This window comes from Festucalex cinctus, chromosome 5 (assembly GCF_051991245.1).
Source record: "Festucalex cinctus isolate MCC-2025b chromosome 5, RoL_Fcin_1.0, whole genome shotgun sequence".
In the NCBI taxonomy this organism is placed as follows: Eukaryota; Metazoa; Chordata; class Actinopteri; order Syngnathiformes; family Syngnathidae; genus Festucalex; species Festucalex cinctus.
The window spans coordinates 15,552,328-15,570,043 of NC_135415.1; the positions used below are offsets into that span (position 1 = coordinate 15,552,328).

The following is a 17,716-nucleotide window of genomic DNA, read 5'->3' on the forward strand; positions in this document are numbered from 1 at the left end:
TCTTCTCGAGGGTCTTATTCCACTTTGGAAGAAGCTGGCAAACTTAGCGTATGTTTGGAATGGAAAATGACTCACATGTGCTTCTGTGTAATTAGGTTGCTTTTGTTACAGTGTGCGCGGCGAAGGGAGGGCGCATTTTAGACTGCACCCGCACGAGGTGACAAATTTTTTATTGTGGAAAATGTTCGCTGAAACTTGCAAAGTGAATACGACGACATGTCATGCCAGTTATTCAAATGAAGTGTAAATCAGGAGTTGTGCAGTGATGCAACGAGTCAATAAATGTTGGCGAAATGGCATTTTTCTTCCACGGGCGCTTTTACATTCCAAACCACACACGCAGCACTATACTAATGAATTAGCAACGTCGGTTGGAGAACGCCGTCCCGGCGCAATCCATATTCCGGGCTTGCACTTCCAGGAGATGGATTCCCATATTAACAAATGCTCAAAGTGATTTTTGTTTAGGGGATGGCACTTCTTTTGGCAGCATGAAGGGTAATCCTTTAATGGCTGCCACATTACTATGAAGAGCTAGTAGCTACAGCAGATCCTGTTAGTTTCAATTTTCTTCCTGCTGCTGAGCCAGCACACTGAACTGAATGATAAGGGGCCGCAATGGAGCCTAATCCCTCTAACCCCCCCACCCCCAATGCTTCATTCGCCATCACCCCCGGCGGCGGAGAGGATGCCAATAAAACCTTCTTGTGGGCATCATGTCTTTGACATGGGATTTGGCCACAATCTCGTCTTCCATTCAAGGGAAAGCGCTCGGCTGCCAGCAAACACGTTGACCTTTTTCAAGCTTTCCCTTGCTGTGTGACATTATATGCGCGGGGATGGCCGGGCTCGAGAATAGAACAGCAGAATAGATGCCAATTAGTCACCGGTGCGTCATCCACTTTAAGGCTGACCGGTCAACGGTAACATGATGTCACTGGTGAAACAGATGATCAAAAATGCACTTGAGTTTAAAAAAATACATAAAATAATAATAATAATAATAATAATAATAATAATAATAATAATAATAACTAGAGCTGTGAGTCTTAGTTAGTTTTGATTTTTTTCTTTTTTTTTTATTAATTCAGCAAATTGTTATTAGTTTTTAAGGCATGTTTGTTCATCTTTATTAGTTTAGATTTTGTTTTAAATATTTCATTTTAGTTTTATCTTTTTATTAGTATCAGTATTGGTTTTAGTTTTTCGAATATATGACATATTTGTCGAATGAAAGATTGAAAATAAAAAGTAGTAAATTAAAGTAAAGTACAATTTGAACTTCTTCTGTACGGATGCAGTGTAATGCCAAAATAAATATATTTGAAATGAACCCCGAAACCTCAATAATGTTATTAAGTGACAAAACAAAATCGAAAGACATTTTTGCTAGAATTATACTTTGTTTTAGTTAACTTAAGATGTATTTTCAGTGAGTTTTCATTTAATTACTTTTATTGTATTTTAGTCATGATTTCCCCCGCCTCCCCTCAATCTTGGTTTTAGTTATTTTTTAGTTTTCATTAACTATAATAACCACACTCACACAGATTTCAAAATAATTAATTACTATATTCATCATTTCATATGTACACTACGTATGGCTAGAAAGCAAAGCGTAGAGAGTCTCTGTCAACAAAATGTATTGGTGCATTCACAAAAAAGTTTACAAACAAAAGATACAGTCCAATATATTAAATAAAAAAAAAAACACCTGGCTCAAATATATGGATCCCAGTGTGGACATGTCGTTCGTATGTGTACATTTTTGCACTGCGGGAAGCAACGCAACTTTTTTTTTTTTTAAGACCAGATCGGACATAATTGTAGTACTGCATTCTAAAAAAACATTTGTACAAATAAAAGGTGGACCTAGTGGTTAGCACCACTGCCTCACAGTGCTGTGGTTCTTGGTTCAAATCTCAAGTTTGTGGAGTTCCTCCTACGTACCAAAAAGCATGACTGTGATTGTGAAATGTAAATTGCTAACAAGCATTCATTTTTTTATTTTTTTATTTTGTGTCTCATCACCATTTCAAGTCCACGACAGCGTCTCTTCGCACTCACACGGAACTTCTTGTTCTTCTAAACATACTTGGATGTATGCCGAGAAGCTCTCACATTTATGCGCGAGCGAGTATGTCATCATAAACTCTTTTGGGCGCCCTGTCACTAAACAAGGCACAAGGCGTTCGCTCGCTGCTACAACAACAACAACAACAACACTCCTTCTGTTTTGGGCTCTCCTGTGAACTTTTGTTTGTCGGGGCTGCGTTTGAAGGCTGTCAGGAGTCGTTTCATGTGCGTCGCCACCATCAGCAGCGGCGTAAGCGTCTGTTGTGACGGAGCACCTCTGCCTGAACCTCAAACTGCAGGAGCGACCCAGAAAGAGAATGCGTGCAGGATATTTTACCAAGTGGCAGGCCATTCATTTTGGGTGGACGTACCGGAAAGAATCGCATGCAACTGTGCCGCGAGGACGCTTTGACATGGTCGCAAGGGCTGGGGATCAAACACACAACCTCATCATTGGGAGACAATCATGCCACCACCAGTAATTTATACACTAATGCGGTCAGGCGATTAAAATTTTAATTGTAATTAATCACATGACTTCAATAGTCATTAATCACAAATTTTATATCTGTTCTAAATGCACAATAAAATGTACAATAAAATATTTTTTTCTAAGTTTTCATACTCCTGTTAACATAAAAGTAGAAAAAATGTTAAATTAATTGACATTTGGCTGTATCTGTGTCATTGATACAATAGTTTTAAATAATTTTAGAGCTGTAATTTTATAATAATTTTAGAGCTGTCAAACGATATTTTTCAATCAGATTAATCACATCTTAGAATTCTGATTAATCATGATTAATTGCTTAGTAAAAAGGCTTCTTTTTTTTTATCAACATTTTTTGCCCGCCAAATTTATAGAGCGACTGTTTGCGACATTTAATGTTATGAGGACGTTTTTAAAAAAAAAAATGTTATCTCAGCAAACGTTCATCATCCTCCTTTTTCTAAACAGTTAATTACTTGCGTAAATTAAAATGGAAAAAAATGACCCCAATAGTTTGACATACACCAACATTTATGAAATGCTTTACTGTAATGCATGTAGTTATGTTTATTGGTCAAACACAACCTGTGCTATCTTTAATGTAACCATCCGGTGTCAAACCAAAGGATAATCCGTGGTCAAAATTAATAGTGTGATTAATATGCGTTATTACATGATTAAGGCGATATTTTTTTGTGTTTAATTGATTAGTTAATGATTTAACTTTGACAGCACTAAATAATTTATAAAATGTACTTAAAATTAAAAAGATATACTGTACTGTAAAAAACAACAACGTGTGATATTGATTTGTGTTGAGGTCATCTTTTTTCTGCCACTAGATGGCATAATTTGCATTCGTAAGACATTGGTGACAGCTCAGTGCATTTTGTTTTCATATTAAGAGCTATCTAATCTTTAACATAAAGTAACGTGCGGAATTCTGCACATTTTTAAACTTTTTATAACTTGACCCCAGTCTCCACAAATATATGCATGATTAGAAGATTAATTTCTGCAAAATGTTGACGTGGACGTGTATGCTGCGTTGCGACTGGAATTCCCCCAGTACAGGCTTTCCAAGTCGGTCATTAATCGCAAATTTAAAAAAATAGGGTCATTAAAGGCACTTTAAATTAACTCAAAATTAACATACTAATTTTGATACCCCTAATAAAAAAAATTTCTGTGTTTCTTCAATTGCTTTTTCTAGGTGCAAAATAGATCGTTGGCGATTCAAGTGGGAACGGTCGAAATGCACACCACGATAATGCACATGCATTATGCAGCGGCTATTGGCTATTATCCGCCCAATGGGGATGATAACATCACGCCTGTCGTGGGCTAGTGGACGGGAAGTGAAGCGTCTCGTGACGGACTTCTCAGCAGATGCTTGTCTGCATGCTAGCGGTATAGCGCGCTGCCCCCCTCGCTGACCCGATGTCATCCGTCATCCGCTCCCAGCGTGGAGGGCAGCTGAAGGCCAGTGATTTTTCACGGCGGCGCATGCCCTTGGACTGGCTTGTAAGGAATGCTTTCACATGTGCTTTATTGCACCCGGGTTGTATTTGAGCCTTTAAAATCCCTTCAAAAACACATGCCGGCTCCACACTTGGCTTTTATCCCCATGAATTGGTCCGCACCCTTGGTTTTACCTCTTTATTGCATCACGAATGTTCTGCCTTCTTTGAGTGAGATTTATCGAAATTGTTGAATAAGTTAGGTGGATGCCCTGCGTTATTCAAGAGAATGATTTGTGGGAGACAATAGATGTGAGTGATGGTCTAATAATATGCCGAAGCGACGCGAATGTAGAAGAAGGAAGGATCAAATATTCATGAAGTGTTTGGAGGGAGCAAATCCCATCATGCGTTCGTTCGTCTGTGCAATTTCCTCGCAGAGAGCGAATGAGGTGGGCGCGAGCGCTTTCTTCACTCCAGAGACGCCTGTAGACAAACACCAAACTTTAGTGATTGATGTGACACGCAAGTGACGGCCCGGTAGTGCAAAGTGCAGGCGCAGGGGAAGAAAAAAAAGAGAACCTCTCTACTGACACCTACAGGACTGGGAATATCAAATATTCAAAGTGGCTCCAAATTATTGAAGATCACTTATACACATGCAAAGTGGCATCCTCTCAACAGCAGGACTCCACTAAATAATTGCACAGGGTTTGACCCACTCTTTTTTTATTTTTTTATTTTTTTATAAACACAATGTACTCGCTATAAATAATAAGTATCCTAGTTCCGCTTCAAAACATCATCTTTTGGGTCGCACTGATTTTTGTCACATTTAGAAATATTGCATCTCTATTTACATCCATATTTAGTTTCTTAAGGACAAAAAATTAGACTTACTACTGCTACTACTACTACTACTAATAATAATAATAATAATAACACCTGCTCACAGTTCAAAGGTCATGGGTTCAAATATGAGCTCCATTGGAAGTAGCAACATGACAGGTGGCCGCCATCTTGGTGGAATTTTCTAAAAAAAAAAAAAAAAAAAAAAAACATGAGTACTAAAATACTCCACAAGAAATACATTTATGAAAAATAATAATAATAATTTACTGCTTAAGTGCATGACCTTTTGTACTGAAGACATTGCTCTTCTCAACAATAATCTTACATTTGTTCAATTAAAAAGGGGAAGTCAAGTAAAAACTTTACAGTAACAATTGGTGGGGGCGGCCATTTTGTCACTTGCTGTCGACTGAAAATGACGTCAGAGTGCCAAAAGGGATCAGTTTGCAAACATCACGTGACCAAGCCCAGAAAACAGGTGAGCCGTGATCGGCCGTTACCTGGAGCAACTGTGATGTCATTTTCAGTCGACAGCAAGTGACAAAATGGCCGCCCTCTGAGATGGATAAAAACAGGTGGGTTTTGCTGCTTAATTCATTATCCACAATTGCAATATTAATCAGAATGTTGTTTATGGATGCTAATGTGGCAACTATTATTGGAAAGAACATTTCTGACTTAACTCCCCTCCAAGACGAGATTTTAGGACAAGTGTCAGCGTTTTAGACATCACGGTAATTCTGACCCCTTGTAAATGAAAGTAGATGACTAATTTCTATCTTTGCTATACATTTGTTTAAGAACCTTGAGGGCCTGCCGAGGCTTTGAATCTAAGTTTAAAGTCTAAAACAGAGGCGAGAATTCGGCAGAGCGTCAACATGGTCTGTGTGTGCGTGTTTTATTTATTTTTTTTTCTCTCCAGCTTTTGAAGGTGAATTATTCAACACTTCCCTCTCTCCCTCATAACAACCCCACCACACACACACCCGCCCCCCACAAAACAGCATGGAAACTCACAGTGCGCTTCATCTTCTCCTCTAATTCCCACAGAGAGTGTCAGGAGTTTAAAAACTGCTGTTGAACATTAATTGCAATGTGCACGTCTGGAGCCAAGAAGAAAGAAAATGTAGGACAAATATCACCTCAGCTGCGAACGGAGCAACACAGCGATCAGTGGGATGATTGCAATCATCTGCTCTTTGTTCGTTTTACTTGCGGCATGCCGAGTGAGGGAGCTGCCTGACTTGTGGTTGCATCTCATTCGAATGCACTCACTTTTGTCATAGGCTTTAAAGCAATTAATTGAAAGCAATTAAGAAAATATTCGGTGGAAGGTCAGAAATGTAAATAGGCTACAAGGTAGGCAACAGATGACTATCATAAAGCGCTACAGGTGTTTATGTTTTCAAATGATCGTCAAAATCTACAACATTTCTAGGGAAATCACAATGTCCTATCATTGGTGAGCTTTTTTTTTTTTTTTTTTTTTAACAATCTTGCGGGCCACTCGTGTTTTTCTTGGGGGCCACCTTATTGGTGACCCCATCTCAACGACTATTGATGGATATCCCCCCCCACCCCGCGATATGCAAAGACTCCTGTATTATGAGTTTTTGCTCTCATCCACTTCTGGATACTGTTATATACGACATTATGATAACAAAATATGAAACGAACATAAAAATCTAAATGTTACAGAAAGTAATAAATAGAAAATACCAGTAAACACATTTCAATTACTAGTTCATGTTATTATAAAAACGTAGAATATGAGTTTGGAAAATTAAGACATGTATTTATGTAAATAAAAAATAAAAATATTGAAGTTATTAAAATAATGCAGTACAGAAGCAACGTTGCATCATGACATACTAAAGAGAAGAAGAAGAAAAATGTTGCATCAGTTTTCCGGGTGACGTCATCAGCCGTCACCGCCGCCCGGCGCTCATCGTGACAGTTTGGAGCTCGCTAAACCGGCGTGAACAAGTCGCTCAAAGTGGGGCAACTTGCCACATATTTATGGCCGAACACACTGTCGTGGAGAAAATGAGCGAACTCGACGTGGGCGAAGGTCAAAAGGTAACGTTTCGCCTTCATTTCTAGCAACATTGATTCAATGTGGCCGGTTAACTTAGCCTAGCCACCACTTCATTCACAAGTAGCAATGCTTTGCTAACGTGTCACTTTTCGGGAAGAACGGATGAGTCCACATTTGTCATGTTGCTGAAATGATGCACGTATGATTATGACACCCTGTTAAAACGACTTGGCTAACATGCTTCTTTATTTGCACGTCTGAACGTAAACTTGAACTGGAAATAGTGATGAACTGCTTGAAGTGGTACCGCAATTTTTTGTACTCACAAATAAAAGCAAAAAGTTGTACTAAGGCATTTTATTTAGGCTTAATATTTCCCCATGCACGTCTAATAAGCTGCTTGCAGTCTAATAACGTTGTAAGATGTAAACAAGTAAGTCCCTTTTAATCATTCAGAGCCTGATTTGTATTGTACTACTGTAATCAAGTGGGATATACGAGTATGTGGCATTGAGTAAACTTGCCTGTCCTGTGTGATGTTTGGACAGGGAGGAGCATTGAATGGTAAAGATGCAGGAAGGAAGAAAGTGAAAAATAATGCAGGAGATGCTGGAGGCAGAACTGAGGTGAGCAACAGAATCATTTCATTTAGTTGATATACTTAGCAATGTTTTCTTTTCTTTTTTTTTTCTTCTGTAGCTTTCACCTGCACCCGGGTACATCAACGAGCGCCTGACGTTGTACACCAAGCTCAAAGCTGAGCACGATGCCCTCATGGCAGAGAGAGCCGCCAAGGATTCTCGCGCCATTAAAGTCACCTTACCCGACGGGAAGGTGGTCGACGCGGAGTCTTGGAAGACCACACCCTACCAAGTGGCCTGCGGAATCAGGTTATTTGCTGTTGATGCATATTTTACTCGCATAATGGGGAAATGTTCCCTGTGGTGCTGCCAAATATGATTTGATAAATGATTTACTGCATAAAACGGAGAATTACCTTTTAATGACGTGTCTGATAAGTCATCGATCAGGAAATTATGACATTATAGCTGATCACAAATTTTGCATAAAATGCATAATATTGGATGATCACATTGGTGTAAAGTTTATCTCCCATGTCAATTTACTATAATTTTTCCACCCCACTCTACAAGTATATTTCAATGCTGTGAAACGTCCTTATTATTATGCTGTGCTTTGCTGCAGTATATTTTGCACAATGCCAGGGCACTTTTGAGCTACACTCGTCCCTTTAAAGTGGACCTGTCAGCATAACTCAACGTCTGGGCATGAATTTGATGAATATGTCCCGCTCTGCCATCCAGCCAAGGCCTAGCTGACAACACGGTGATTGCCAAGGTGAACAAAGACGTGTGGGATCTGGACCGGCCTTTGGAGGACGACTGCAGCCTCGAGTTGCTCAAGTTTGAAGATGACGCAGCGCAGGCTGTAAGTACATAAAAGCCAATCATTGTGTCGACACACAAGACTGAAAACAACTCCTACTGGAGGTAAATTGTCAAGGGTAACTGTTGATTTGTTTTTATATTCATGTAAGATATAAAACTTCTTCAAGATATGTTAAGATTTTCTTTGTTTAGAAAGTTTTTTTTTTTTCACTCTCAGTATTCTGTGCACAAGCACGATTCTCAAATTTACAGTGGAAAATAGCTGTGCTAGCAATACTAAGCTAGCATTAGCACTGTAAACAAGATGAAGTTAGCCACGGTTGCTACATAGTTAGCATAACTTATTTGTCATGCAGTTACCACCAAATGTTATCTGTTTGTAGCTATGTTGTGTTTTCTAACCAAGGCAATACAAAGAAACAAACAAAAAAAGAAACAATGTGCTTGACACACATTGTTATGGAACCTAAAAAAATAAATTAATTAAATGATTTATTAAAAAAACAAAGACCTTTTAATAGCACAGTTATGGAAGAGAAAAAGATCCATTTGAGAAACGCTATGGAAGTGTGAACGAAAACTTCATTTTCTCTATCCTTGAAGGTTTACTGGCACTCGAGTGCTCACATCCTCGGGGAAGCCATGGAGCGAGTGTACGGGGGTTGCCTGTGCTACGGCCCGCCCATTGAGAACGGCTTCTACTACGACATGTTCCTCGACGGCAACGAGTGAGTGGCTTCACTTTTTTTTTTTTTCCAACCAGTCGTCAATGATCTGAGCCTTTTTTTTCTTTTTTCTTTTTTTTTTTTTAAATTGCGTGGACTGGAGATGAACCTCTTTCTTTGCAAACAGACTTTTTTTTCTTTTTTTTTTTCCCCAGATGCGTTTCCTCCGTGCTGCAGGAGAACGCTGTCTAATTAATTCCATAACCCTTTTAATGAAGTCATGTTATGCAAATGACCTTCCCTCACTTACTGATTCTTACCAAGGAGCTTTTGACATTGCAGGACCCTTCCAGCCAATTACTCTTGACTATTAGTCCAGCTTTCTCAAAGGTTCCTCTCTAATCACGATGGTGCTGACACTTAAGATGCCCTTTAAAAAAAACAGTGTACTAAATTTAGCAGCGTCTTAAAGGTAGTTTGAATATCAATGCGAGATCCCAAAATCGGCATTTCTCTTTGTGGGATTTGTGTGCAGGGGCGTGTCGAGCAACGACTTCCCTTGTCTGGAGGGCTTGTGCAAGAAAATCATCAAGGAGAAGCAGCCATTTGAGAGGCTGGAGATCAAAAAGGAAACTCTGCTGGAGATGTTCAAGGTAGGCCACAGAAGAAAGACAATGTCACGTTGCACGAGTAACTCAACGTCAATCCGACTGTGCCGTGCTACGAAAGGCTTACACGGGCGAATAATAGATGCAAAAGACGGTTGTAGTTGCTTATAGATGCCACAAGATGGCGACAAAGCACTTAAAAAGGAGAGGATAAAAAAAAACATGCATCTAGCATGCACACATTGGTGTATCCATGGTACATAATATGGATGTAATGATATCCAAATGTCACGATATAATAATTATCACGATATGAAGCTCATGTTACGATAATTACCATAGTATTGTGGGGAGGTTGGCGATATTTAAAGAAGGTCACAATATTGTTAAAAAAAAAAAGTCATACTAAAAAAAGCACAATATTGTGCTTTTGTACATAGCATCAATGTTATGTTATTATTATTTTTGTTATTATTATTATGTTATGTAGTTAATGCATGCACACATTGAGTTCCTCCACATATTGACTTGCGTTCCCCTTAATCTACAATTAGTGTAGATTTTAAACATAGAAGGGCCAAAACATCCCAAATGAAAATTAAATTGCACTAAATAAACTACCCACCAGAGTGTGCTAGAACTGCACAAATGGAAATCAACCTGACTTTTTTTAACAGATGTGTTGCATTTAAATATCGTCAACGTGACGACAGCAATGATATTGTGGCAGTTTTAATATCACGATATTACGCTTATCGTTACATCCCTAGTAAATAAACAACAATATTTAAGAAATTTAAACAAATTAGTCATTAAACTCACTTAAGGACATTTACACACGACAATAAGTTTCAGTTTGGACAGTGCAGGGTGTACATTCAAGGACCGCCAACAAAACAAGGAATATCAAACGTAAGTGGGGAAAAAAACAAACAAAAAAACAAACTGTCAGCTAATTAACCCTTCACGCATTCCTCTTGACAGTACAACAAGTTCAAGTGCCGCATATTGAACGAGAAGGTCACCACGCCCACCACAACCGTTTACAGGTGAGGGAATGTCGTCACGGTGACTGCCGCGTGCGCATCTTGACAATCTCAAACGCACTCTCAAATCTCACGTTTCAGGTGTGGCCCTTTAATTGATTTGTGTCGGGGTCCGCATGTGAGACACACAGGGAAAATCAAGGCACTAAAGGTCCATAAGGTGAGCCTTTCATTCAGTATTTTGGGTTATGTCATTTACATCTTTGTCCTCATATAGTGGCCTCTTCACTAAGAGATGCCGCGTCGCAATCTTAAATTGTTTAAATAATCTGAACTTCCTGGCCATATTACTGAACATTTTTTTTTATTTTTTATTTTTTATTTTTTTAATATTTTTGCTGCCCAGAACTCCTCCACATACTGGGAGGGAAAAGCAGACATGGAGACCCTCCAGAGGATTTATGGAATCTCCTTCCCAGACCCCAAAATGCTGAAAGAGTGGGAGAAGTTTCAGGAAGAGGCCAAGAACAGAGATCATCGCAAACTGGGCCGGGTATGAACTCGAGGAGGTTGTGAGCTTGCAAAGTAGACCCCACCTATCAAGCTTTCTTTTTTCGCCCAGGAAAAATGATGATAAATTGAGCTGATAAATTGACCAACTCTGGTTTCGAAGGCAGATTGAGTTCATTTGGGCTAAGATGCTAGAAAGTGATCTTAGAACAACAAATCCTGATTCCAGCACGTGATGAGTCAGTTGAAATGAAAACCGGTTTGACCTAAATGCAAATGTGCGCTGCTTGGTATCCTCAGGAACTGGACCTGTTCTTCTTCCACGACCTGAGTCCAGGGAGTTGCTTCTTTCTGCCCAAAGGCGCCTTCATCTACAACACCCTGATTGAGTTCATCAGAGTAAGTCGGCATCATAATTGGACAAAATGTGAGACAAAGGCTTCCATTAAGCGGCGAGGCCACGTGAGCAGGGAGTTCTACTTTGGTCATGTTTGAGCTGCTGCAGTTTGAAGTTCAACCGAGTATGCTACAAAAGGGAGTTTTGTAGTTTAGGATGGTGGACGACGACATACTGAGAGCTGGTTCAACTATTTTACCCTTCTAGTGTGGCTAATAAAAAAAATTATAAAAGAACTCTCATTGTGTTTATGTGCAGTTGTCCACCTCTACAAACTATAATAATGCAGTATGTGGTCAGTCAATGCAGCACCTTGTGAAATTATTAGCCCCCCTTAAATTGTTTTGAGCTTTTGCCATGTTTTATAAAATTATATATATATTTTTTTTTTTGGGTGAAGAATATTTTTGCAGGTCCTTTGTTTTTAATTTGTAAATAAAAAAAAATGCATACATTTTGTTCCACTTCATGATTGTGAATTTTATTTTTTATTATCTTTGTTTGAAGCTTGAAATGTGGCAAAAGGTCAAAAAGTTCAAAGGGGTTAATACTTTTGCAAGGCACTGTTTGTTTAAAGGGATACTTGAATCATTGAACAATTTTCAGCAGTGAAAAGTGAAAATTTTGTTCAGAATTAATTTGATAACTTCAGTGTCATCATGTACAGTTACCGTAATACCTTTTAAAAAGTAATTTTTCTTCTTGCCGTCGACTGATGATGACATCACCTGTGCTGAGGAAGTAGATAACGACCAATCATGGCTCATCTGTTTTCTGGGTTTGGTCAGTAAGTTGAGCCATGATTGGTCGTTACCTACTTCCTCAGCACAAGTGATGTCATTATCAGTAGACAGCAAATAGAAAAAATACTTTTGAAAGGTATTAATTGTACATGAAAAATAATTGCCTCATTCATTATAGACAACTTTTTATCACTGAAATGGCTCAATGAGTCAAGTATCCCTTTAAGCCAGATAAGCACATCTGAAATACAAATTTCCAAATGCTAAGTACAATTTTGTCAAGTTGTTGCTTATTCATCCACCGCCTGGATCAGCATGCAGTACAAGTTAATAGCAGCAATCAAGTAGTTCCAACTAAACACCGCTTAGTGAAGTTATACTAAAAGTTTGATTTCTTTTCATCTGGCAGAGTGAGTACAGAAAAAGGGGCTTCCAGGAGGTGGTGACCCCCAACATCTACAACAGCAAACTGTGGCAGACCTCCGGCCACTGGCAGCACTACAGCGAAAACATGTTCTCCTTCGAGGTGGAGAAGGAAACGTTCGCCCTCAAACCTATGAACTGTCCCGGACACTGGTGAGGCCTCTTCTTCTTCACTCTTCCACCAACTTGATTCAAATTTTTGCCAATGAAATTTCAGCCTGATGTTCGATCACCGTCCACGCTCGTGGAGAGAGCTGCCCCTGCGCATGGCCGACTTTGGCGTCCTGCACCGCAACGAGCTGTCGGGAGCCCTCACCGGCCTGACGCGCGTCCGACGCTTCCAGCAGGACGACGCGCACATCTTCTGCTCCATGGAGCAGGTGAGGCCAACCACAGCTGCTGAAATTAGGAGTGTGATGATTTATTGATATCGTGATACTTTGTCTCCCGATAAGATTATTGATACGTCTACGCTAAGTATCTATTTGTAGTTAATATATAGCCACTGGAACGGCTTCATTGTTCATTACTTAATGTTCAATTACTTGGTGGGCCACTAGGGGGAGCGGCGGGGAAATGGATGGAAGTCTTCAGGTGAAGAAGACTCATGAGCTTACTTTGACTTGTGTAAAATTTATCTGTCCAGCAAGTGACTTTGACCATGTGACTGACATGTTGCATGACAATAGTGTTTAAGAAAGACAAATTTGTTCACAGAAAGTTGTCTGTTAAGAAGACATTTGTATTTGTTTAAAAAAAACAAAATAAAAATACACTAAAGTACTCATTGTGAAGAAGATTCCAGTTTTTTTTTTATTGTGTTTCAGTGACAGTACAAAAAGAAAACTATTTTCTCATTGAAAAAACATCAGTTTATCTTGATTAGTTTTATCGTAGATTAATCATGGATTTATTACCTAACCAATATATCAATAATCGCCGTATCGTCATATTGTGAGATAATCGTTATTGTGAGCCTTGCATCACATATCATATCGTATCATGAGGTACCCAGAGGTTCCTACCCCTTAGCTGAAATAGAATCAATTTGTCAATGTGCATCAGCCGAGTCTGCTTTGACGGCAATTTCTGAAACGTGTCAAATGTTTTTTTTTGCGCTCAGATCGAGGACGAGATCAAGGGCTGCCTGGACTTCCTGCGCACTGTGTACGACGTGTTCGGCTTCTCGTTCAAGCTCAACCTCTCCACGAGACCTGAGAAATTCCTGGGAGAGCCCGCCGTCTGGGAGCAAGCAGAAAAGGTAATCAAAGCGCCTCCCTAGTTTTTCTTGCTTAGCTGAAAATGTCAAGCGCTCGCACAAAAGTCCCGGGAGAACAAAAGATGGCCGAGCCGCGATGTTATCAAGATAGAAATTGAAGAGCCTGCGCTGCAAATGGATCGCGTTTCTCCCAAGACAAAGAACGTCTATATTTAAAAAGAATGTGCGGCGTTCTGCACATCTGCTGTCAGCTAAAAAATGTGCTCTGTTCTCCTGAGGCTTTACCTCACCACAGAGATTTTCCAACATTTGTCAGCTCACTAATAGAGATGAGAGAAATACTGGGTGTAATGTAGGAATCCTCAACAACATTGAACAGGAAGTCAACCCCAAAAAATGTTCTTTACAAAATATCTTGTACGTCTAAACTCTCTTTTTTTGGCAGCAACTGGAGAACAGCTTGAATGACTTTGGGGAGAAATGGGTTCTCAACCCGGGCGATGGAGCTTTCTACGGGCCAAAGGTGAACCGGCTAACAGCGCCGTTAACTGCCAGTCAGCCGACGGGGGGGGGCGGGGGGGATGCGCACCTTCGATTAACCTCGTCTCACTTCCGCGCAGATCGACATCCAGATCAAGGACGCCATCGGCCGATACCATCAGTGCGCCACCATCCAGCTGGACTTCCAGCTACCCATCCGCTTCAATCTCTCCTTTGTTAGGTGCTTTAATCCAGCTTGCTGGCTCCAATTCACCTTGAAGAAAATCTATTAAAAAAAAAATCTCTTTGATGGTTGCTGTAATGTGCAATTCTTTTTCAGAGAGGATTACAGACGGGTGGGAAATTTAAGATGGAGGGTGTGGGAGAAATTAGCAAGTGTCTATTTAATTTCTTCCTCGTTTACAGCCATGATGGAGACGACAAGAAGCGACCAGTGATCATCCACAGAGCCATCCTGGGATCAGTCGAGCGCATGATCGCCATCCTGACCGAAAACTACGGAGGCAAATGGTTCGTTTACCATCCGTGATTTATTGATAAAATCTTATATCACAAGAAATGAGTACTAATAAAATGTCCTGCAGGCCGCTGTGGCTGTCACCTCGCCAAGTTATGGTCATACCTGTGGGACCAACCTGTGACGAGTACGCTCAGAAGGTAAATACAGTATATCTTATCCAGCCATCAAAAGTTCCTTTGTACTAAGGTAAAACCTTTAAAATTGACTCGGTATAAATGTTACGTGGCAGTTACTGCAATTCCAAATAGACGTAAACATTGTGCATCCGTATTGGTAACTGAAATCACAATTGGGACGATCATTTATTTTTTGGTACAAAACAAGAAAATGTTTTAAAAAAAACAAACAAACAAAAAAAACAAACTAATTATGCAAGTTCCTTTTGGATGAAACAAAATGTATTAAATTTGTCAAAATAAAATAAAAGGGTTGCAAATGTATAAATTTAAAAACATCTCAAAATTAGTATGAATCTTTTTTTTATGATCATGCTGATTTTTTTCAGTTGTGGCCCGTAATAACTGAAAATTCAATTGAATTTCAAATAATTGCACAGCCCTAAGGATAATATATGCTGACTAATAAAAGTAGATGAGGTCAACCTTATTAGCTGGGAGGTCCATTATTGCCACCAAGTGGACTGGAGACTCATCGCAATCACATTCACCAGCAAGCAGCAGTGTGAAATTACACTGCACAAGTTGTCCATTTCAACACTTTTTCACAGTGGATTATTATTTATTTTTTTTATTTTTTTTTACTGTTCAGGTTCAACAAGACTTCCACAACGCCGGCTTCATGAGCGACATAGATCTGGATCCCGGATGCACTCTGAACAAGAAGATCCGAAACGCCCAGCTGGCACAGTACAACTTCATCCTGGGTCAGTGATTTCATTACTACTCCTCTTCTTCTTCTTCTCCTCAACTTGCCTGATGTTTTTTTTTTTTCTATGTCTTCTCCCTCATGAAACAGTGGTGGGAGAGAAGGAGAAGACGAGTAATACGGTGAACGTGCGCACCCGGGATAACAAAGTTCATGGCGAGCGCGGCGTGGACGAGTGCATCCAACGCCTCCAAGAGCTCAAATCGTCCAAGTGTCGGAACGCAGAGGAGGACTTCTGACCTATTTTTTGCCATCTAAGCAGCATATGAGTCAATTAACGGTGAAAGGGCTCTGCCTTTTTTTTTTTTAATCAAAAGAAGCCAAATATGTCTGTAGTTTTTCAATGTGCATTCTGTTATTGATCATGTTCCATCATGTGTGACTTGGTCTCCTCTATTACAACTGTAATTGCTTTCAAAGTCCCTTGCGTGATTTCTTTATGCTATATTTTCAGGGAATTGTACATGAGTTGCAATTTTGGTAATTAAACAGTTTATTCTTGATTATTGTGTGTACGGGTGGATGTATTTAAATTACCTTAGCGGGCTATTTCTGCAAAACAGGCAACGATTTAAAGAACAGCATCTATGATATAGAGAAAAATGCTTAATGAAAGGAGTAATAATACATCTGAACGTTTCATATCACTACTTTTTTTAAGCATGTCAAAATGTAGTTTTGTCAACTTCACTTGCAACATTTTAAACACCTTCAGTGGATAATCTGTACTATAATCTAAATATATCCTCATAGGGTTAAAAATGAGCTGGAGGCACACATAATCACATTCACACCTGTCTGAGGTAGACAGGCTAACCACTAGGGTACCGTGCAGACTACATAGTATGTACTGAAGTAACAGTATACTAAGCCAAATCGTGATTGGTGTTTGGTCCAACCACTAGCGGGCGCTCATTCCACTTGCACAGCTGGAACATATTGGAAGAGCTGTTGGAGTGAACATGATGGGGAAGCGACCATGCACGTGCTTCTCAAGTAGACAAATGAAAACATGCTGAAATCAAAATGTATCCATTTACTAGGGGTGTTAAAAAAAATCGATTCGGCAATATATCGCGATACTACATCGCGCAATTCTCGAATCGATTCAATAGGCGGCTGAATCGATTTTAAACTTCCATTTTTAATGGAAAAATATTCAACAAAACATCTTACTTTGGGTTAGGGTTCACACCTTAAGCATGGAACAATGTTTTATGAACGTAACATTAAGCCTTAATATTTTATTTTAATGCTGTTCAAGCATGAAACAGATTACAACCTGTATAAGACTGAAGTTTCAGATAAATAAATAATACATTTTCATACAAATCTTACACTGTACAAGTTTACTGATTAGTATTTTCTAAATTTGAATGAAAAAAATCGCAACAAGCGACTTATAAATTCGTATCGGGATTAATCGGTCTCGAATCGAATCGTGACCTGTGAATCGTGATACGAACCGAATCGTCAGGTACTAGGCAATTCACACCCCTACCATTTACCATCGCTAATATTCACAAGACTCTGCCGTAAGCACGTAAATGTGTAATTAAGCATTGCTCTGCTGCTGGCTACATGATGTGGCCCCGTTTTTATTTGGAAATGTCCCCTTCAAGTCAAGCAAACGTAGCCCATTACTTTAAGTAGGAACATTAAGTTCAAGTTGGAGTAAAATAGATTTTCACATTTTAGAGGACGTGATAAGCGAGCGGTGGGCCAACGCAAACATTGATTTTGGCTGCTCCGACACTTACAGGTGATTAAAAATTAAGAGAGGCTGACAGCGGTGTTGGCCTCTAGGAGGTTTTTAATACCAAATAAAGTCACTTTGGTTTCTGTGGACTGAACTTTACGGGTGCAAAAAACAAAACAAAAAACACCTCTTCACATGGTTACTCTTTGAACATTAATTCATGCTGAATGTTTTG

At 39.5% G+C, this 17,716-nt stretch overlaps 1 protein-coding gene across 1 annotated transcript; it reads left to right on the forward strand.

Annotated features, from left to right (window-relative positions):
- The first annotated feature begins 6,789 nt into the window (after positions 1-6,789).
- Positions 6,790-16,285, forward strand: tars1 (threonyl-tRNA synthetase 1). Its single transcript, XM_077522714.1, has 19 exons — positions 6,790-6,957; positions 7,465-7,542; positions 7,616-7,806; positions 8,242-8,365; positions 8,929-9,053; positions 9,526-9,643; positions 10,583-10,647; positions 10,726-10,804; positions 10,991-11,137; positions 11,395-11,493; positions 12,644-12,810; positions 12,875-13,037; positions 13,781-13,918; positions 14,322-14,399; positions 14,497-14,597; positions 14,783-14,887; positions 14,962-15,034; positions 15,666-15,780; positions 15,873-16,285. Exons 1-19 carry the CDS (start codon positions 6,898-6,900, stop codon positions 16,019-16,021), a joined length of 2,175 nt encoding a protein of 724 aa, XP_077378840.1. The 5' UTR covers positions 6,790-6,897; the 3' UTR covers positions 16,022-16,285.
- Positions 16,286-17,716: the final 1,431 nt, after the last annotated feature.

Bases quoted from the DNA above. Each gene is read 5' to 3' on its own strand.
- tars1 (XM_077522714.1), top strand. From the start codon at position 6,898: ATGGCCGAACACACTGTCGTGGAGAAAATGAGCGAACTCGACGTGGGC. The intron at 13,038-13,780 runs GTGAGGCCAACC...TTTTGCGCTCAG, and splicing joins TCTTCTGCTCCATGGAGCAG to ATCGAGGACGAGATCAAGGG. The intron at 13,919-14,321 runs GTAATCAAAGCG...TTTTTTTGGCAG, and splicing joins TCTGGGAGCAAGCAGAAAAG to CAACTGGAGAACAGCTTGAA.